This window comes from Tamandua tetradactyla, chromosome 3, assembly GCF_023851605.1.
Source record: "Tamandua tetradactyla isolate mTamTet1 chromosome 3, mTamTet1.pri, whole genome shotgun sequence".
NCBI classification, from domain to species: domain Eukaryota; kingdom Metazoa; phylum Chordata; class Mammalia; order Pilosa; family Myrmecophagidae; genus Tamandua; species Tamandua tetradactyla.
In genome coordinates this window covers 23,264,040-23,286,579 of record NC_135329.1, presented here as the reverse complement: position 1 = coordinate 23,286,579, position 22,540 = coordinate 23,264,040, and the positions used below count along the sequence as shown (strand labels likewise).

Below are 22,540 nucleotides of genomic sequence, written 5' to 3'. Positions count from 1 at the left end.
GCTTACCATGTGCCTCCGCCACTTCTGTGTCCTCTCTATTCCCCCACGGGGGCTGCACGTTACCAGAGTACGTGCATCTGGGGCCGCCGCACGGCTACCAGATGGGTACCGCTGGGTGCGACACAAAGTAGTCGCAGGAGAGGGCCACTCTAGCAGGCCTCCTCTGGCTCTTCTGGGGCACATGAGATTTGCATAAGGGTTGGCTCAGCACATACCCTTCCCCTGAAATTCTGAGCCTCACGTGCAAGGGGAATCTCATCCCTACCCCTCCCAGCAAAGGTTCATGCCCGCCACTTGTCACACAAGTGTGTTCTTTAAAAGAAAAAGGAGAGGAATTGTGGCATATTATTTGGGATTGGAGTCTAGCAGCCCTTAAAAATTTTATTTTCACTTCTTTCTTACTTGCTGTCCTCTCCCCCTCTTGTCGTAAACCGCCCATTTCCGTAGCCCACCACAAAACCGCAACCCTTCCTGTTATGTTCAGCACTTCTCTTTTCCTAACTTCTGCCCTAAGCCTAGCAACTGCTTCTTAGCTTGTGTGATTGGCTACCCTCCCCTGACGTACATGCCCCGACTCCACCCCTCCTCCAAACTGTATATAACCCGAGCTCACCAAGCGTCGGGGTCCTTTTTAGCCCTTGAGCCCCTGAGCACACGAGTCTTTGCTATGTAACAATAAAGTAGCAGTGCGCAACAATTGGCCTCCGGCTCAAGTCTTTTTAGGACCCTCGGCGGGGAACCCTGCCGAGCATCAGCTCACCTTAGTCCACTTATCCGGGCCCGGAACCCCCTCACCCCCACCCGGTGAAACGTCCAAACACCCTGACGCCGCGAGGCAGGAAGCCCAAGAGCCGTAGCGCCCTCTTTAGCCCCTGCGACATCACCGCGGCAAAGGAGAAATAAGGGTAAAAATTGGGCAGACTGAAATACTGTGGGTCAATGAGAGTGAGGGGTAAGGTGTATGGGATGTATGAGTTTTTTTTTTGTTTTTTTTTAAAGGATAACAGTATTTAGTTTCTATTGCTAGGTTAATTTATTACAAAGAGAGTGATATGTTCACTGCTTCAAGAGCCGTCTGATTCAACTTGATCGCGACTTCCTCTGGGTTGTCAGGCAGGTAGATGTATCTGGAGATGCTGTTTATTTCACATATCCACCCTTCATTTTCCTTTCTGCTCTCTGCCTGGAGGATTATTCCCAATTTTCCTTTTGGAGTGGTAATCTGGAAGCAGTATCATCAGTCTTCACAATCCACCTCCATCAGTGAGCAGTTGTCCAGATCCTGGATCAAATCTCCCTGCTCCCCTGGGCTGGCACATGAGATTCCTGCCTTGGATGAAGAAATAAATTCTCTCCCAGGTGGTGGTGACCAGCCCTGTTTTATTTCTGAGATTCAGGTAACCAGCCTTCTAGACGAGGTTCCTGTTGATCTGTGGTGCAGCTACATCAAAGTCTGGAGTGTAAACAGACTCATCAACAGAAAGGAATTCTTGCTAGGAAATCTGCATCTTTTCCACTTCGGCTTCCAGTTTCACCTGAATGCTTTGAACCATGTCACCAACAGAGGACAAAAACCTGTCTATGTTTCTGGAAAACATATCTGCTTCCTTCTAGAAAAAGTTAATCTGTCCATGGGTGAAGCCCATCATGGGCTCCATCATGGCTACCCACTTTCTGTACTGTAGTACATTGAGGGCACAGTGGTACTGAAGAGATGAAAGGTGCTGTTTCTGCTGTGCGACTACCACCTCTTTTACAACTTCAGTCTTCACCTTTTCATTCTCTCTTTTTTTTTGGAAGCCTCCTGTATTTTGCCATTGAGAGGTCATGCTCATTGCTGGTGAGTCCAAAGAGATCCTTTAAAGTGCTTACTTCTGTGAGATCCTTTTCTTGAAACTGTATAATAGAACCATTATGTCTGCCAACTGTTCAGTAAGCTCTGAATGGAGTACATTAAGCCCATCCACCACTTTGGAAAAATAGTGGCATGTAGAAATAACTTCATGTCCTTTGCCAATAGCAAAATTCTGTTTTTTATACACCAGCAGTTGCTTTGAAAGCTGTTGAGTGGCCAGGCACATTTCATTCTGTGTTCCATACACGCGCTGCACCGCCTGGAGCAGCTGGTTGGTGTAATCTGTGAGGGTGCCAGCTTCTTCAGGAACGCTCAGTAAAGAGTGAGTCTGGGAGCTGTCCTGCACACCTCCTCCGGAAGGAGCCTGTCCATAGCAGGCATGGTGCCTGAGCCGGGCCAGGGAAGCACCCAGGGTCTGAGGGCAGGAGGTGTGGCCCCGGAAGGTTCTCCGGACTCCGAGTTCTTTTTTTTTATTTTTATTTCTATTTCTGGAGTGAATGATCATGGTGAAGAACACACAACTACGTGATGATACTATAAACCAATTATTGCATAATATGGTTGGACTGTAGGTGTGTGGCTATTTCTCAATACAAATATATATTAAAAAAATACAGAGAAACAGAAAATCTAACATCTCTGAAAATACTGTCCCATTAGCAAAAATTAAAATGTGACCTATGGAAAAAAAACAAACATGTTTTTTCTTATTTTTACTGGTCATCAGGATATCCTCTTTCGTGAAGTGTCCATTCAAGTCTTCTCTTAAAGATCTGTAGTTCTTCATATATTCTGAAAATGAGCCCTTCATTGGTTCTGTTGCAAATAACCTATGTAGTTTGTCTTTTTACATTCTTAAGTCTTTTAATGAATACAAGTTCTTACTTTTAATAGTGTTAAATTTATTAACAGTTTTCTGTATGATTAGTGCTTTTTGCATCCTTTTGAGAAATTTTCCTCAAACCCAAGGTCAAAACAGTACTCTATATTATAATATTCTAAAGGAATTCTTTTTATGGCCTTTCATATTTGTATCGACACATTCACCTGGAATTTGTTTCTGTATTTGGAATATGGTAGGGGTCAGTCTTAAATATCTTTCTGAAATAGATATCCCAAAACCATTTATTAAAAATACCATCATTTTCCTACTGCTTTGCAATGGCAGATTTGGTATAAATCAAGTATCCACATATATGTGGCTCTATTTCTGGATATCCTTTTTTTTTAAATACCAAAAAAAACACTAAATAAACGCAAACATTCCTATTTTGATCATTCCGTTCTACATATATAATCAGTAATTCACACATAATTGCACAGTCATCATCATCATGATCATTTCTTGGAACATTTGCTGGATATCTACTTTGTTTGATCAGTCTGCTAATCCACTTATGCTAATTACTCTAGATTTATAGTAAATCTCATTATGCTATAGAACAAGTCCTTCTACCATGTTCTTCTTCAAGCCTTAAGCTTTTTCCATATATTTTTTAGAATCAGTCCTTTAAAGTTTCCATATAAATTTAAAATCAGATTAACATAATTGAAAAAAATAGCCTGTTAAACGGTTTGACTGACATTGCAGTCAAATTGAATCCATAGATCAATCTATGAATAATTTACATTTTTTACACTACATTGAATCTTCCAAAATCTATGTGTATATTTTCCTTCATTTATTTAATTTGCTTAAATGTCTCTAATAACATTATACAGTTTGTTTCTTAGAGGTACCACATACCATTTATTAGATGTAGACATGATGTTATAAAAATGGCATCTTTTTAAAAATTTCACTGATTGTATCTGATAAATTAGAAATACAAATAATTTTTACATACTGATTTTGTATCCAGCAGCTTTATGCACTTGATACTAGTGATTTATATTCTTTTACACTTTCTCTATATGCAATCATATTATCTATCAATAATCATAGTTTCCTTTCTTCCTTTCCAATCTTTAGAGCTTGGATTTTTTTCTTGCTTTACTATACTGCCTAGGACATCTAGTATGATATCATATAGAAGTATTGATAGCAGGCATCGTTGTCTGGCTCCCAGTCACTAAAGCAAAGTTTTCAACATTTCACCATTAAATATGATCCTTGCTATGGAGCTTTAGAGATATCCTTTGTTAGATTAAAGAAATTCCCTTTTGAACCTAGTAAGATATATTGCGAAAGAAAGATGTATTGTACCTAACACTATTTCTGTACTACTGATATATGATTTTTAACATTTTTTTTTCTGTTAATGCAGTGAATTACACTGGTTGGGTTTTTTAACAACATTTTTTTTTTTAATTTTATAAGTTTCAGATATACAGAAAAGTTGTGAAGACAGTACAGAGTTCACATACACTCCACATCTAGTTTCCCCTTTTATTAATACTTGAATATTAGTATACACTGACTGATTTTTGAATGTTAAATCTTTTAGCATTTCTAGAATAACTTGATTGGGAGATATTGTACTTAATATGTATATTGCTGGTTTAATTTTGCTGATCTTTTGTTGAGGATCATAACATCTTGAACATTATTCATCTCCATGTCAAGTTTTAGTTATACTTTTATTGGCTTCATTGAATGAGTTGGGGGAGCATTTCTTCATTTAAATTTTCAGAAAGAGTTTGTGTAAGATTGGTGTTATTTTTCTCACATGTTTGGTAGAATCTGCTGTTGAAGCTACCCACATTTAGCATTTTCTTTGTAGGAAGTTTTTAAATTACAGATCCTATTTCTTGGTAGGTATGGGATAATTAAGAGTTTCTACACTGTGCCAGTTTGGATGGGTTATATATTTAAAGGAATCTATACAATTTAAAATTTACTCTTACACATTTATTCCCTTGTTATTTCCTAATGTCTAAAGGATCTGAGGTAATGTCTCCTTTTTCAGTTGGCATTGGTTAATTTTGTCTTCTTTTTTCTTCTTGATAAGTCTTACCAAGGGGTTATCAATTTTAGTATTCTTTTCAAAAGAGTACGTTTTGGTTTTGCTGTTCTTGTACTGTATTTTGTTTTCTATTTTGTCAATATTGCTTGCTCTTAACTTTTTATTTCATGCCTTCTACTTTCTTTAGGTTTAGTTGTGCTATCCATTTTTTTGTTTACTTCTTAAAATGGATGCTGATTTTCCACTTCCTTTTTTTCTAATGTATGCATTTAAAACTATAAATTTTCCCTTAAGCATAGACTTTAGATACATCCTACAAGTTTTAACATGTACTATTTTTAAAATTTTCATCCAGCACAAAATATTTTCTAATTTTCATTGTGATTTCTTATTTGACCCATGATTTAACAAGTATATTTAAAAATGTCCTAACAAATAGGAGTGTTCTAATGACCTTTTTGTTATTGATTTATATCTTAACTGTACAATATCAGAGAGCATACTGACTATGATTTTAACCCTTTGACCTCTGTGACTAGCTTTGAGCTGGTATATGGTCAATTTTTCGAAATGTTCATATGTGCTTGAAAAATATTTGTATTCCACAGTTCTTAGGTACAGTGTTGTTTGTATGTCAAGTTCATTAAATGTACTGTTCTATTTTTCTACAAATTTCCCAATTTTGTTTGTTTGCTTATCAGTTATGAATGATATTTGTTAAATTCTCTCACTATGATTGTGGATATTTGAACGTATTGTATTTCTGTCAACTTTTGCTCTGTATATTATGAAGATGTGATATTAATTACATACAATTTTAAATTAGTGTAATCTTAGTTTTGTTTGAGAGGCTACTTTGTGTGATATTTATCTACATCAGTTTTTCTTTGGTTAGTGTTTGCATTTTATATTTATTCCTGTCCTTTTACTTTAAAATTTTCTTACCCTTACATTTTAGATCTGTCTCTTACAAAACATCATAAGGTTTTTTCAGTCCTACCTGACAATCCACCTTTCATCCATTCACATTTAATGAAACTGCTTATTCCGTATTTTAAATCCAAGAAAACATTATTATTGTTTTTAAAAGTCTACAATTATTAGATTTCCCCAAACATCATCGATCTTTACTCTTTATTTCATCCTGAATCTCCACGATTTTATCTGGTATGTTACTTTTTTTTTTTTTTTTATTAATTAACGGAAAAAAAGAAATTAATCCAACATTTAGAAATCATACCATTCTACATATGCAATCAGTAATTCTTAACATCATCACATAGATGCATGATCATCGTTTCTTAGTACATTTGCATCGGTTTAGAAGAACTAGCAACACAACAAAAAAAGATATAGAATGTTAATATAGAGAAAAAAATAAAAGTAATAATAATAGTAAAAAAAAAAACCTATAGCTCAGATGCAGCTTCATTCAGTGTTTTAACATGATTACTTTACAATTAGGTATTATTGTGCTGTCCATTTTTGAGTTTTTGTATCTAGTCCTGTTGCACAGTCTGTATCCCTTCAGCTCCAATTACCCATTATCTTACCCTGTTTCTAACTCCTGCTGGACTGTTACCAATGACATATTCCAAGTTTATTCTCGAATGTCCGTTCACATCAGTGGGACCATACAGTATTTGTCCTTTAGTTTTTGGCTAGACTCACTCAGCATAATGTTCTCTAGGTCCATCCATGTTATTATATGCTTCATAAGTTTATCCTGTCTTAAAGCTGCATAATATTCCATCGTATGTATATACCACAGTTTGTTTAGCCACTCGTCTGTTGATGGACATTTTGGCTGTTTCCATCTCTTTGCAATTGTAAATAATGCTGCTATAAACATTGGTGTGCAAATGTCCGTTTGTGTCTTTGCCCTTAAGTCCTTTGAGTAGATACCCAGCAATGGTATTGCTGGGTCGTATGGCAATTCTATATTCAGCTTTTTGAGGAACCGCCAAACTGCCTTCCACAGTGGTTGCACCATTTGACATTCCCACCAACAGTGGATAAGTGTGCCTCTTTCTCCGCATCCTCTCCAGCACTTGTCATTTTCTGTTTTATTGATAATGGCCATTCTGGTGGGTGTGAGATGATATCTCATTGTGGTTTTGATTTGCATTTCTCTAATGGCCAGGGACATTGAGCGTCTCTTCATGTGCCTTTTGGCCATTTGTATTTCCTCTTCTGGTAGGTGTCTGTTCAAGTCTTTTTCCCATTTTGTAATTGGGTTGGCTGTCTTTTTGTTGTTGAGTTGAACAATCTCTTTATAAATTCTGGATACTAGACCTTTATCTGATATGTCATTTCCAAATATTGTCTCCCATTGTGTAGGCTGTCTTTCTACTTTCTTGATGAAGTTCTTTGATGCACAAAAGTGTTTAATTTTGAGGAGCTCCCATTTATTTATTTCCTTCTTCAGTGCTCTTGCTTTAGGTTTAAGGTCCATAAAACGGCCTCCAATTGTAAGTTTCATAAGATATCTCCCAACATTTTCCTCTAAATGTTTTATGGTCTTAGACCTTGGTATGTTCCTTTTGCTTGAATAATATTTAGAACATTTAGTGTGGATCTCTTGGTAATTAATAAACATTAATATTTTTAAGGCAGGAAGTATCTGAAAATGCTTATTCAACTTTTCTTCTTAAAGGGTATTTTTGCTGTATATACATTCTAGGTTAACAGTTATTTTCTTTCAGCACTTTGAATATGTTATTCCATTGTGTTGTGGTTTCTACTGTTTCCATTAAGAAACCATGTCAGTTTAATTCTTCTTTTTTGAAAGTAATCTTTTTCTTGGCTGCTTTAAGATTTTTTTCATTGTTTTTTCTTTGTATTTGGTTTTACTATAATGCGTGAAGGTGTTGTTTTCTTTGTATTTATTCTGCTTCATGTTTATGGGGCTTCTTTAAGGTATGGCCTAATATTTTACCAGTTTGGGTAAATTCTCATCCATTTTCTCTTCAAATATTGCTTCTACTCCATTCACTGTCCTCTTCTTTGGGATTCCAAACACACACATATGTGAGACTTATTTACTATATTCCCCATGTCTTTCATGCTTTTCTTGTGTATGTCCCTTTATTAAATTAGTGCTTCATTGTATATAGCTTATGTGGACCTATCTTCCAGTTAACTTATTCTTTATTCTTCATTTTATTGAATCTAATGTTAAAATCATCTGTTGAGTCAGTCAGAGAACTTTCTTTTGGTGCTTTATAAAATCTGCTTTTTTAAAAACTCACATTGCTATCAGTTCTCTGCCAAAGTTCTCAATCAGGTTTTTTATGTCCTTGATCATAGTAAGCGTAGGTTTTTTAGTTTGTTTGCTTGTGTGTTTTGTGTATGTGTGTGTGTTTTAAGGATACTTGTTTTAAAGTCTGATCTGATAACGCCAAGTCTAGAGCAGCTGGGATCTGTTTTTATTTTTTTTTTGCTGTTTTCATGCTCTTTTTTTCTCACATGCCTGACTATTTCTGTTTATTAGGTGTATATTATATTTGAAAGAATCTTTGTAGAAATCATTTAAGGTCCCACATGATGTTTTCTTGTCTGGAGAGGTTTGCTTTAGTCAGGCATCTAGGACAATCTTATTAAGTTTAAGGTACTGAAATGATTTGGAGGTAAGTTATTCTGCCTTCTAGGGCTGTTCTTTATATAATTTCAACATTTGGGAGTTTTACATGATTCTTGGTATCGCCTCAGCTCCAACATTTTTAGCTTGGTCACACACAGGCTATCTAAAATGCTGCTCAACCTCAAAGCCTCCTATTTTGAAACTCAAGAATGTCCTTATGGGAGAAATCATCCCAAATGTTGGATTCTCTCTGGATTTCTGCCCTTTATCAGGTTTCAGCCTTGTCACTTTTCACAACCTTGTTGGCAAAGTTAATATTTTTAACAAAGTTAAAATTTGTTAGCAAATTTAAAAAATATTTTCTCTAGCTTTCCTGGTTATTTTAAGAGCTAGGATCAACCCAAATTATCTAGTCTGCCTTTACTAAAGTAGAAATCCTTAGTTTATATATAACTAAGTTTATATATAAACTTTTATTGAAGTGTGGTTTCAGAAGGGGCTACAATTAGACATGTCTTCAATTCACTATCTTAACCTGCAAGCCCCTTTCTCATCTTTCAGAAAACAAAAATGCTGAAACAGCTTATATTTACATACCCTTTAAAACGTGGGAATGAGATAATTCTGTCCACTTTATCAGTAAACAGAATATCTAAGACATATTCCCTATCAGCTCTGATAGCCCTACTTCATTCACTCATCTTACTTTACATAGTTGCACACCATTCAATTCAATCTAACAAATACTTAGCTACCTCTTTCATTGCATTTTACTTGGCTTTGAGGTTATAATGGTGAACAAAACTAAATACTGTCCCAATATTGAGGGGAATTTACATGTAACAATATAGATAAATGTAAAATTCCAACTCTAATGAATATTAAAGAGAGGTAGGCAGGGATATGAGGGAGTATAACAGGGGTATTGGATCTAGTCAGGTGAGAAATGTCTTCCATGTGGAATTAATAATAAGCTGAACAGGCGCTAACTAGATGAAGAAGGGAGAAAGGAAGCTTGCATAAAAAAAATAGTATTTCCTGAAGAGATAAGGGCATATATATCATATAGATATATCATAATTGTTTTACCTAGCTCCCTACTGAGGAATATTTAGATTGTTTTGAACATTTGCTGTTACAGAAAATATTTCAATGAATATTCCACATACAAATTTTGATACATTTGTAAGCATATCTTTATAGTAATCAACAAACTTTCTTAATGAATGTAACAGTTTCCAGTGATTTCCATTTCCATTTAGATTTGGCTATAAGTTTTACTATACCTATTTCTCACATATCTCATATTTCCCTACCTTAAATTCATCATTTTGTGCTTTAAGCTTTTCATTTTGAATTAATTTCAAGCTTACAGGTCAGTTACAAAAAAATACTAAACCCCATACAAAGAATTCCAACATAGTCCCACCTTTCCAGATATCCAGCTTGATGAATTTTAGCATTTTGCCACTCTTGCTATATTTGTCATCTCTTTCTTTCTTCCTTATGACTTACCTACCTCCATATCTACCTACCTATTTTATGACCATTTGTGAGCAGGTTGCACACATCATACTCCTTGAACAACTAATACCTCCTTGTACACTTCCTATGAACAAGGATATTCACTCATGTAACCCTGCCTTAAGCAGTTATCAAGACCAAGAAAGTTAACATTGATATAATGCTTACATCCTATGTTCCATTTTTTCTTAAGTTTCAATAATGTCCTTTTGAACCTTTTCTTTTCCATTCTTAGATCCCATCCAGTATTGTGTATTGTATTTAACTGTCATTATTGCTTTAGTTTCTTTCTTTTTTAAATTGTAGAAACATATATACAACATAAATCTTCCTATTCCAACCCCTCCCAAGCATGCCATTTGGTAGGATTAATCACATTTGCAGAGTTATGGCACTCTTACCACTATTACTAGAATTTTCACTCCAAAGAGAAAAAGCCCTGCTCTCATGGTGCCTCAATGGTTTCTGATGAGAAATAAGCCCTTAATCTTATTGAGGCTCCCTTGTATATGACATGTTGAGTATCTCCTGAGGCTTTCAAAGAATTCTCTCTTTCTCTTTGGCATTTGACAGTGTGATTATAATATAACATGGTAGTATGGGTCTAATTGGGTTTATCCTGTTTGAAGTTCATCGAGCATCTTGGATGTGTACAGTTTTGTCTTTCGTTAAATTGGTAAGTTTCTAGCTATTATTTTTTTGAATATTCTCTCTGACCCTTCCTATTTTCCTTTTCCTTCTGAGACTCACACAATGCATATATTGTGTATTGGTATGCTTGATGGTGTCCCACAGATTCCTCAGGCACTATATACTTCTCTTCATTCTTTCTAATTTCTGTACCTCAGTCTGGATAATTTCAGCTGCCATATCTCCACTTCACTGATTCTTTCTTCTGTCAGTTCCAATCTTCTGTTGAACCTCTCTCGGGAATTTTTAATTTCTGTTACTATATTCTTCAGCTCTATTTGGTTCCTTTTCATAATTTCCATCTCTTTATTGAAATTCTCTTTGTGTTCATCTGTCATTTCCCTAATTTCCTTCATTTCTTTGTCTTTACTTTCTGTTAGCTTTTTGAGCATATTTAGGACCACTTTTTAAAAGTTTTTATCTGGAATGTCCCAGATTTGGCCCTCTTCATTGGTTGTTTCTAATGCTTTCATCTTCTTCATTTGCATGGGCCATTGCTTCCTGTTTCTTTTTATTTTATAATCTTTGGTTGAAAACTGGACATTCTGACATTTTAATGTGCTAATCTTGGAATTTAGATTCTGCAGCATCTGTTCCTAAGCTTGTATCCAGCTACTGTTATGACAGAGCTTTATTTGAATGCCAGGTGCTAACAAAAGAAAAAGAAAACACCCTTCCCATTCTTGGCAACTTGACCTGTATGAGTGGTCTCCATCAGGGTTTATCCTTACAGAGGTTACAGAATAGTTCCAGGCTAAAGCATAGGGGCCTCTCTGGTCCTTTCTGTGCATGCATCTTGTCTTGGGCACGTGCATATGACCCTAAGATTTCCTCCACTTACATGGATATGATGTTCCCTCTTCCCTAGAAAACATTTCCCTCATGGTCCTGGGTACTGAAATAAATGTGCTACAGTCAACAATTCCTTGCCCCACGCAGCCAGAAAATTATGTAGAAGAGTTCTGTGAACTGCCTTCTACACAAAGGCAAGTTTTGACACAGCAAGTCTCTCAGGCCACCACCCAGATACCTTGAGCCTGACATGCATGTTCCCAGTATGTGTATGAGGGATACTCTGTTCCCTCTGGAAGCAGAACCAAGTATCTACCATGGGAGCATAAACTGGCACTGCACTGAGTTGGTAATGGGTCGGGGCTGGGGAGATGCAGCAACTTGAAACTACCACTTTCAAGTAGTTTTTTGGTTGATTTGGTGCTCGAGTTACTTCAGTCCATTAACTGTCTTCTAGAGTTTTGAAAAAGTTGTTTCTGTCAGTTCTTGCAGGTTGTTCAAAGCTTCTGTGGATGGATGGAGTCCTGAAGCTTCTTGCTCTGTCACCTTGGTCAGGATGGGGCCATATCACTAGGTTCCTGAGGCTATATCATTGCAGACACACTGCCATCTTAGTTTTGAGCCCTAGTTAAGCAAATGGATGGTATCTATTAGTTTAACAGATCTTGTGGCTGATGTGCACAGCAGGGTGGGTGTTACAAGCGAAGTGATGGCAGTGCTGTCCCTCCTCCAGGCTCAGCCTATTCCCTCAGCCAGGGCAGAAAGAACATGGCAGTGAACTTTTGAGTAGGCACCATGGGCCCCTAGCTTCCAGACAGCCCTGCCTCACTCAGCATCCTGGTTATTTTGTTTTCATTTTCATTTGACTGTACTATTTCTTCAAAAGAACTAGATCCTTGTAGTGATCTGCTGTTCCACAAATAAAGATATCAACAAGCTGTACTCCATTTGCTCTGCAACTTCACTGTGGAATCTGAAGTGTAAGTACGTGAGGGAATCTCTTGATTCCCAAGTGAGCTAAGCTTTCTTCACTATGTAAATTACTTATCCTGCCAGTTGAGTGAATCACCTTATCAGAGAGTTGGATAGTGTGACAATCAAAGGTTTGTACTCAGGTACCACCATCTTTCCAGGATTTCCTGTATTCTCAGAAAAGTTTGGAACTACCTTTAAAACCTCCCATAACACATTAGGAAAAAATAATTGGCTACGTATACAACACAATGTTACTATTTAAAGATCCTTCTTGGTCAATAAGAATAACAAAAAACATGCACACACCCAGTAGAAAAATGGGCAAAAGACATGAATTGGCAATTTACAAGAGAAATAAAAATGGCCAATACCTCTCTCTCTAAGGCAACTTGGCAGGTGAACTCAATGCCCTCCCCCACCTATGACTTCCAAGGAACAAGGGACAGGACACCTGGGGATCAGCTGGGACCTAGCATCATGGGATTGAGAAAGCCTCCTTGACCAAAAGGGGGAAGAGAGAAATGAGACAGAGCTTCAGTAGCTGAGAGATTTCAAACACAGTTGGGAGATTATTCTAAAGGTTATTCCTATACATTATATAGACATCCCTTTTTAGTTTATGGTGTATTATAGTGGCTGGAGGGAAGTACCTGAAACTGTTGAATTGTGTTCCAGTAGTCTTGATTCTTGATGATGACTGTGTAACTACATAGCTTTTACAATGTGACCATGTGACTGTGAAAACTTTGTGTCTGATGCTCCTTTTACCCAGGGAATGGACAGATAAATTTAAAAAATAAGGATAAAAAACAATTAAATAATAGGGGGGATAAAGGGTAAAACAATTGGTAGATTGATAAACTAGTGGTCAATGAGAGGAGGGGTACGTGTAGGGGATATATGAGTTTTTTCTTTTTTCTTTTTATTTCTTCTTCTGGAGTGATGCAAATGTTCTAAAAATGACCATGATAATTAATATACAAATACGTAATGATATTATGAGCCATTGATTATATACCATGTATGGACTATATGTGTGTGAAGATTTCACAATTAAAAACATGGCCAATAAAGACCAGGAAAAATGTTCAATAGTCATCATGAAAATACAAACTAAAAATTTAAAACACCGTCCTATAGAAATTTCACTAAATATTTTTTCTTGTTATTACAGAAATAATAAACACTGATGGAAAACAGCACTGTGAACTAAGTACCATGCACACAAAATGTAAACTGATACAGCCTTTTTTGAGGCTACTAGTATGAGATTTAAAATTCTAAGCATGAATTGATCCAGATATTCTATTTCTTGTTATTCACCCATGAATTGACCCAGATATTCTATTTCTTGTAATTCACCCTATGGAAATAATCAAGAAAATGTTATTCTTGATTTCTTTATATTGCTTGACTTCCATCTGACTTATATTTATTTACTTTTTATCTTCCTCCCCCATAATAACAAAAACTATTGAGAGCATGGACTTTGTGTTCTCTGGTGGATCTTTATTAACTAACAACTTTGGTTGTTGATGGTATATGCAATGATTTATCTATAACTATTTTCAAAATTATAGGGTTTATAACTATTTTCAAAACTATGGTTTAAAAGTAAAACCTTGGAAAAAAGCCAATAGCAGCTGAGGACTGGTTAAGCAAAGAATGACATGGACTACTGTGTAACCATTAAAAATTAGTCTAAAATAAAACAGTAAATACTAATGATACTGTTAAATGAAAAAAATAGGTTACAATATTTTATGACCTGATTTTTGTTAAAAAGAAAAAAATGAAAAAAAATCTATGTATATATGCTAAGATAAAAGACAGCAAACATAGTAGACTTTAACAGTGGATATCTATAAGACTGTGGGTCTATGGATGATTTTTCTTACTTACGGTTTTCCATTATTTTCCAAGTTTAATTTTTATACAATGAACATAATTATTTTTTTCATAAAACAAAGAAAATTATTCAAAACAAACCCAAACTAAAAGTTCTTAATTTCTAATTCAAATGAAGCAAAATCAAATTTACCTTCTGCTTCCTCATTATCAGAAATCAGTTCATCATCAGAGCATATGTTGAGAATATTAACCAGCATCTCTGTAACTACATAAAATAAAATAATCCAAAATTTACACAATTAATAAGCTATTCTCTAAAATTATGTGGTTATCTATATAAACATACATGTTAAATAAATGTAAACAAAATGATTTGCTATTATATTATTAAGACTAGTACATAACAAGTTGTATTAATTGTAATCCTTCAGCTTTATATAGAATTAGGGAGCTAAAATGCTCCAATAAAAGTCTGGATCTTGTAAGATTCTAATCCATAATTGCTTACCTTTCTAGATTGCCGTTTAGTCTTTTCCTCATGGATATGCATATAAAAAGATTCCCTCCCATCTAACAAAGAAGTTAGACCAAAAGGTTTATGTTCAACAGGCTTACTTTGTATTTGCATAGCTAATCTGTGTAGTTGTGCAAATAGAATTCTAATGAGAATATTTCCTGTTTAATCTCTTTAGCACTAAAGAAATAACTTAGGGAACAGGAATGTATCATGGCTACGTTATTTAGTATCCAGATCATAGTAGGAAAGCTACTTTAAATTAATATTAGGATAAGAAAAGCAAAATAAATAAGACTATAACTTAAAGAACTGATTAAGTACCATTAAAATTTTTTGTAGAGGAAAAAAAAATGGAAAACATTTCTGATAACTTAAAAAACATTTTTCTGAATCATTAAGAGAGGTACATGCAAATATAAAGGTGCACTTAATCACAAATTAAGACAGCTGGTGGTCCAGATGCTTTATTTTTCTTACCTTTCTCCCCAACAAAAGGCAAAGACCACGTGAAAACATCCATAAAGTTTGGAAGCCAATAAGGGTGTGGAGAACAGTTAAACTGCCTGATGTTCATGACATTATTTTCATATTTCAGCACAGCAGCTAAAATGGAAAAAAAAAAAATCTGTGAATAAATGAACGTGCCATGGCAGCTGGTGTGCGTCATACAGCTGTGTACCTTCCAGAAAAGGACAGATGGAAGATTTTTTTTTTGCATGGGCAGATACTGGGAAACAAACCCTGGTCTCTGGCATGGCAGGCTAGAATTTTGCCTGCTGAGCCACCATCGCACCTCCCTAGATGGAAGATTTTAAAACATGTTATAACTGTTAATTCTCTTAAGAATTATCCCAAGAAATAAAGTTATCTGAAGAACTCATATAATGAAAGTACAAAGGAAACAGCTTGGAGACTTCAAAGTATCCGTGCATAATAACAATGTAAAATCTCAGTACCTACCTGAGAAAAATCCTTCATAATTTTCTTTAGAGGCTAAATGGTTAAAATTACAACTCTACTTTGAGGGCAAATACCACTCATTCTATAATCACAGCCTGTTTTGCTAGTCACTAGTTAGAGATTTTATTCTCTGGGATGTCATAATACAGAAGTTATCCTTTTTAAAAAAAAATTTTATTAATAAACCCAATTAACATACGATAAGAGCATTCTTTTTTATCACATAGTTGTATATTCATCATCATGATCATTTCTTAGAACATTTGCACCAATTCAGAAAAAGAAATAAAAAGAAAACAGAAAAAAGAATTCATACATACCATACCCCTTACCCCTCCCTTTCATTAATTGCTAGCATTTCAATCCATTCATTTTGGGGGGACAGAAATTGTAAACTTCAAGCAGTTACAATCAATGTTCAAAAGTCAATTTAGTCATCAATACATGCAATATAGTGGATTCAAAAATGCCTCCTCTTTTATGCAAACTATATTGCTAGCACTCTATAAATGTTTAATTTTAACAAGCATATATAGTTGCACTCCATACTCTGGTGCCACACTGATTTTGTTTACACTTTAAAGTTTAAAATCTAATTCCTTAGTCTTCATCACTAGCAATACTGTTTGCACTACTCTCTTAATTATTCTTACTGTTGTCAGAAAAACAGAATAGGGTATAATCGTTCTCTAGAAATGACAAATAAAGGTCATCTCTTGGTTCTTGTTTCTTAGGTTTTATAGAATAACTTATAGTCTATGTTCTCAAAAATTTTGTTACTGAGTGTTTAAAATGTACACCATAGATTATAAAGAAAATACATGAAAATAGGACCCCCAGCTCTCAAAAATCTAAGAATGGACACAATGTACAGGCCCCATTATTTTTATTTATATGTACTTTATTTAGGTTAGGTGAATACATAATTGTTCAACAATTTCCTAAACTTACACAGGAAGAAGAGATGAGAGATGTACATTAATAGTGGAGGATTAGAAATGAGAGCTAAAAACACTAGTTTTGAATGTGTTCCCAGTAGCTAGGGAAAAAAAGGAATAAGAAATCTTTAAAAATCATGACTTTGTGGGTCTTTTACATAACCGGTGGAATAAAAAAAATATGTGTGGATACCAGCAAATGTAAAGAATATGTGAGAAAGAAAAGAAATAATAGAAGAAAGAGAAGAAGGAAAAGAAGGACATCGAGTTTCCTTCTTAAAGAAGAAAGGTACTTATATTCCATACTTATTGGGAGCAATTGGATAGCACAAGCGATTGTTTTAAATGTCACATTTTCTGCCTTTTTTACTAAAGTATGCTTAAAGAAACAACCAGGAAAATAAGATTATTTCAAGAAGATAAAGTTACCGATTATGTCAAAGTGGACAGAAAACTCAGGTAGAATGGACTGTGACTTTACAAGTTTACTGAAAGAATAATCAAGAACAAAATCAGCTTAAAAAGAGGGGGGAAAAGAGACAAAAAGAGGGGGGGAAAAAGAGCTGGCAATTAGTATTGTAATTGCTGATTTAGGTACTATGGGTCAGTTTCAAACACTGATAAACCTATTGGGCAATCAATAGATACCGTTAATAATGAGGTTTAAAAAAAGGAAGTGAGAGAGGAAAGGTGTCATCAAAAATATAAGGAATAAGGCTACTAAGCTTCCTTAAAGAAAAGTTTAACTGTAGAAGCATATATATTTGATAAAGGAAAAAATAATGATAAAACTAAGTTGCTAGCTGGAAATGTTAGGAAAAGAAAACATGAAACAATGGATTTAGAGAGATGCAGAGAATTGTGGGATAGGTGAGGCTCAGAGAAGAACACGGAGAAGTAAAAAGAAAACATACGGCTGGAAAAACTTAAGTAAAATAAATGCTTTCTAAAGATCTTTGGGGGAAGACAGTGGAGTAGGAAGCTCCAGGAATCAGTCCCTCTGCCAAAACAGTTATTGAAGTGGCAGGAACTCTCTGAAAAAACTGTTTTGGAACTCTGGAGTCTAATGAAACACTTCCATTGTCCAGGGAAGAACTGGATGAAGAGACTGGCATTTTGATGAATTTCACCTTTGCTTAGCTGCTACCATCCCATTCCCCCAGGCCTCTTGGCAAGCAGGTGTGGGTATTGCAACCCTCATTTCTGACGGAGCTGGCAATGAAGACCTTGTCCTTCAAAAATCAGGGTTCTGTGTTCTGAATGCTTACTGTTGCTTTTGATCACTGGAGGAGCCAACACAGGTGGCCATTGTTTCAATCCCCACAGCATGAAGCCTGTGGAAGGTATTTAAAGAGACCGTTCCCTCCCATTCCCAGTTGGGAAAAAAATAAATAATTTGGAAAAGTCACAAATGGATGGCTTTAGCCCTAACAAGCAAAAATTAACAATGCCTGAGGAATAGAATTTGATTTCCAGAGATACCATACCATAATACTCAGTATGTCCAGTTCTCAATGAAAAATTACAAAGCATACAAGGAAACAGAAAAATGCGCCCCATTCATAGGAAAAAAAGAATATAGCAGAAACCATTCCTCAGAAAATTCACCTTGAAACTAGTAGTCAAAGACATTAAATTAACTCTTCTAAATATGTTTAATGAACTAAATGAAACCATGGGCAAAGTACTAAAGTAAATTAAGGAAAGGCTGTCTGAAGAAAATGAGAATATCAACAAAAGACATAGATATTATAAAAAGGAATCAAGAAGAATTTCTGGAACTGAAAATTATGATAATTAAAATGAAAAAAAATCACTAGAGGTATTCAACAGCAGATTTGAGTAAGAAAAACAAAGGATCAGTGAACTTGAATATAAGACAATAGAAATTATCCAGTCTGAGGAGCAGGAAAAAAATGAATAGAACCTGATGTTCCTGTGAGATACCACCAAGCATACTGTATTAGTTAGGGTTCTCTAGAGAAACAGAATCAACAGGGAACACTTGCAAATATAAAATTTATAAAAGTGTCTCACGTGACCGTAGGAACGCAGAGTCCAAAATCCACAGGGCAGGCTGCGAAGCCGATGACTCCAATGGATGGCCTGGATGAACTCCACAGGAGAGGCTCGCCAGCCAAAGCAGGAAATGCAACCTGTCTCCTCTGAGTCCTCCTTAAAAGGCTTCCCATGATTGCATTTAGCATCACTAATTGCAGAAGACACTCCCCTTTGGCTGATTACAAATGGAATCAGCTGTGGATGTAGCTAACGTGATCATGACCTAATCCTATGAAATGTCCTCATTGCAACAGACAGGCCAACGCTTGCCCAATCAGATGAACAGGTACCACAACTTGGCCAAGTTGACACCTGTCCCTAACCATGACACATACCAAAAGACACATTATGTGAGTCCCTGAAGACAAAGCGGAGAAAGGGATTGCCAAAAATGTCCCAAATCTAGTGCAAGATATGAAAAAAAATATCAAGAAGCTCAACAAACTCTGAGAAGGATGAACTTAAAGAGATACACATTATGTCCAAATTGTTGAAACCTAAAAACAAAGAATTTTGAAAGCTGTAAGAAAGAAGCAACTCATAACATACAAGGGAACCCTATAAGATATAAGATAAATGTCTCAGTAAAAACAGATGATATCTGGGCAGAAACTGAGGCCAAAAGGCAGTTGGATGGCATATTTACAGCCCTGAAACAAAAACCCGTCAACTAACAATTCTATATCTGGCAAAACTACTCAGGGAGAATTAGGAGAAATTAAAACATTTTCAGATAGACAAAACCCAAAGGAATTCATTACTAGTAGACATGTCCTACAAGGAATGCTAAAGAAAGTTCTTAGAGCTAAAATGAAAGAACACAGACAGTTATATAAAGTCATAAGAAAATGTAAATAATGTTAGTAGAGGTAACTATTAAGAAAAGAGCTAAAAAATATGTAGTAAAGGAAAAAAGAAGGGAATCAAAAAGGCACACTACAAAAAATCAACTAACAATAAAAACAGAAGAGTAGTAATAAGTGACTGAGGAACAAAGAACACTATGACATACAGAAAACAAATAGTGAAATGGCAGAAGTAAACTCTACACATTAAGCTTACAAATGGATTAAACTTTCCTTTAAACACAGTGATTAGCAGATTAGATTAAAACAACAGTGTTCATCCATATGCTAGATATTCTTTCGCTATAAGATCACAAAGAGTTTAAAGGATGGAGAAAGGTATTACATGCTGTCATGGTCAGGTTCATGTGTCAACTTGGCCAAGTTGTGGTACCTGTTTGTTTGGTTGGGCAAGTGTGTGTTGTGTCTGTTGCAATGATGACATTCATAGAATTAGATCATGATCACGTCAGCTGCATCCACAGCTGATTCCATTTGTAATCAGCCAAAGGGGAGTGTCTTCTGTAATGAGTAATGTTTAATCTAATCACGGGAAGCCTTTTAAGGAGGATTCAGAAGAGACAGGCCCTATTCCTGCTTCGGCCGGTGAGCCTCTCCTGTGGAGTTCGCCCAGACCCTCCATCAGAGTCGACGGCTTCACAGCCTGCCCTGAGGATTTTGGATCTGCATTCCCATGGTCACATGAGACACTTTCATAAATTTTATATTTGCAAATGTTCCCTGTTGATCCTGTTTCTCTAGAGAACCCTAACTAATACACATGCAAATAGCAACCAAAGAGAATGAAGGGTAACTATATTACTGTCTGACTAAATACACTATAAATTTATATATATATATGTAAACTTTTCTATTGTATAATATAACATATATACAAAGCAAAGAAATAAAAAAGCAAGAGTTTTCAAAGTACTCATCAACAAGTACTTACAGGACAGATCCCAGAGTCTGTCATGGGCTACCATACCATCCTCTCAGATTTTTCCTTCTAGCTGCTCCAGAACATAGGAGGCTAGAAGGCTTAAATTTTTTTTTTTATCATCACAATCAACTTTTTTGTGAAAAATAACATATACACAGAAAAGCAATACATTTCAAAACACAGCACCACAACTAGTTGTAGAACATATTTCAGAGTTTGACAAGGGTTACAATTCCACAATTCCAGGTTTTTACTTCTAGCTGTTCTCAGATTTGTTAAATCCTATCTTCACTGTATAACTCCACCAACACCTTTGATCATTCCATCCCTCTCTTTAGGGGTGTTTGGGCTATGGCCATTCTAACTTTTTCAAATTGGAAGGGTCTGTTAATAATTTGGGGTAGGGAGATGGAGCTATCTGATGTTCTAGAGAGGCTGGGTCCTCTAGGTTTCAGGACTTTTCTGGATTAGGGACCCATCTGGAGGTTGTAGGTTTCAGGAAAGTTACTCTAGTACATGGAACACTTGTGGAATCTTATATATTGTGCTGGGTGTTCTTTAGGATTGACTGGAATGGTCCTGATTGGGGTTTGACAGGTTATGAAAGGTAGCAAGGTCTAACTGAAGCTTGGTTAAGAGCAACCTCCAAAGTAACATCTCGACTCTACCTGAACTCTTTCTAACACTGATACTTTATTAGTTACACTTCTTTTCCCCTTTTTGGTCAGGATGGAATTGTTGATCCCACAGTGCCAGGGCTAGATTCATCCCTGGAAGTCATCTCCCACATCACCAGGGAGACTTTCACCCCTGGATGTCATGTCCCACGTAGAGGGGAGGGCAATGATTTCACTTGCAGAGTTTGGTTTAAAGAGAGTGAGGCCTCATCTGAGCAACAACAGACGTCCTTCAGAAGTAACTCTGAGGCATACCTATAGATAGTCTAAGCTTCTCCACTATGTAAGCTTCACAAGAGTAAGCCTCATGATCAAGGGCATGGTCTATTGATTTGGGTGTTGTTTAACAGTTCCATATTCTTTCTCCCATCCCTCAAGGGACTTTGCCAATACTTTTTGATTATCTGCTTATATACTCTAGGATGTATTCAGGTGTTACAATAATCTATACAGGATTGAAGGACCTCTTTCTTATTCTGGGCTGCCTGTGTTTCAGCTGTTTAAATGAGCTATACAGATAGGTTGAGTTAGATTATCTGCTACAGAAAATTTTAGTTCCAGACCAAATAAACCTTTCTTCCTTTGGTCTCAAAGAGTATGTGTGGTTCTAAAATACAGACACTGTCTTCCTTACCCCTGTGTTCTGAATTACTTTAACCCCAACCTGATAGGCTTCATTCTTATCTCTAAATATCAGATTATATATATATATATAACAGCCTCTCAAAATCCACCACTCTGGACTCAAATGTGTCTGCTATAAAAGCTTATCATGTAGGCCCCCGTTTTCTTACAAGTATTTTCTAAAGGAGACCATACCATTGTTGTTCTTTTCTTTTTGGCTTATTTTGTCTCACTAAATGTCCCAATGTTCGTTCACATTATTGCATGCCTCATGACTTTCTTCATCTTGTAGTACTAAAACCTTTGTTCATAAGTATATACAATCATTCCCCAATCTACTTCTCAGTCAGTGCATCCTTCAGCTACCTGCATTCATCGGGCATCATGTATAATGCCCAAAGTCCACAATCCATCAACATTCTCAAATTTAGATAACTTCATTGTTCTCAATAGAAAAAAAACCAATAAACACACCCTCACCAAACAGGAAATCTAAACCTCCTCTTAACTCTAAACCTCCTCTTAACTCTTTCCCTCCCCCCATTATTTATGTCTGTTGTTGCTGTGGTAGTGATGTTTTCCTTTTGAACACAGCCCACATCCTGCAATAGAAGTTTCCCCCTGTACCCTGAACTTAAACACTCTTTGTACACGAATCATATCTTTTAAGAAATTCTTACAAGATATCTCTAGTATTAATCAACGGGACACATAGGTCTATACAACCCTTTTCAATCTTTTACATCCTCAATGTGGTAATATTACTTAAAGACCCACCAGAGAACCACCTTCACTCCCT

At 35.9% G+C, this 22,540-nt stretch overlaps 1 protein-coding gene, 1 long non-coding RNA gene and 1 pseudogene across 6 annotated transcripts in view; 1 reads left to right on the top strand and 2 right to left on the bottom strand.

Moving 5' to 3' along the window:
- PPP3CC (protein phosphatase 3 catalytic subunit gamma) overlaps positions 1-22,540 on the bottom strand; it is a 179,700-nt gene that overhangs the window by 41,385 nt on the left and 115,775 nt on the right. For all 5 annotated transcript variants that reach the window (XM_077152751.1, XM_077152753.1, XM_077152752.1 and 2 more), the window contains exons 9-10: positions 15,171-15,296; positions 14,367-14,441 (exon numbers count right to left, since the gene is read on the bottom strand). In XM_077152751.1, coding sequence (XP_077008866.1) covers positions 14,367-14,441; positions 15,171-15,296 — 201 coding nt within the window. The remainder of the gene's footprint in view (positions 1-14,366; positions 14,442-15,170; positions 15,297-22,540) is intronic.
- Positions 404-2,346, bottom strand: LOC143677124 (DCC-interacting protein 13-beta pseudogene; annotated as a pseudogene).
- The window catches only part of LOC143677129 (uncharacterized), a 53,897-nt gene continuing 31,775 nt past the window's right edge, over positions 419-22,540 (top strand). Inside the window, exon 1 of the long non-coding RNA XR_013172395.1 lies at positions 419-905. This is a non-coding gene — a long non-coding RNA (uncharacterized LOC143677129). The remainder of the gene's footprint in view (positions 906-22,540) is intronic.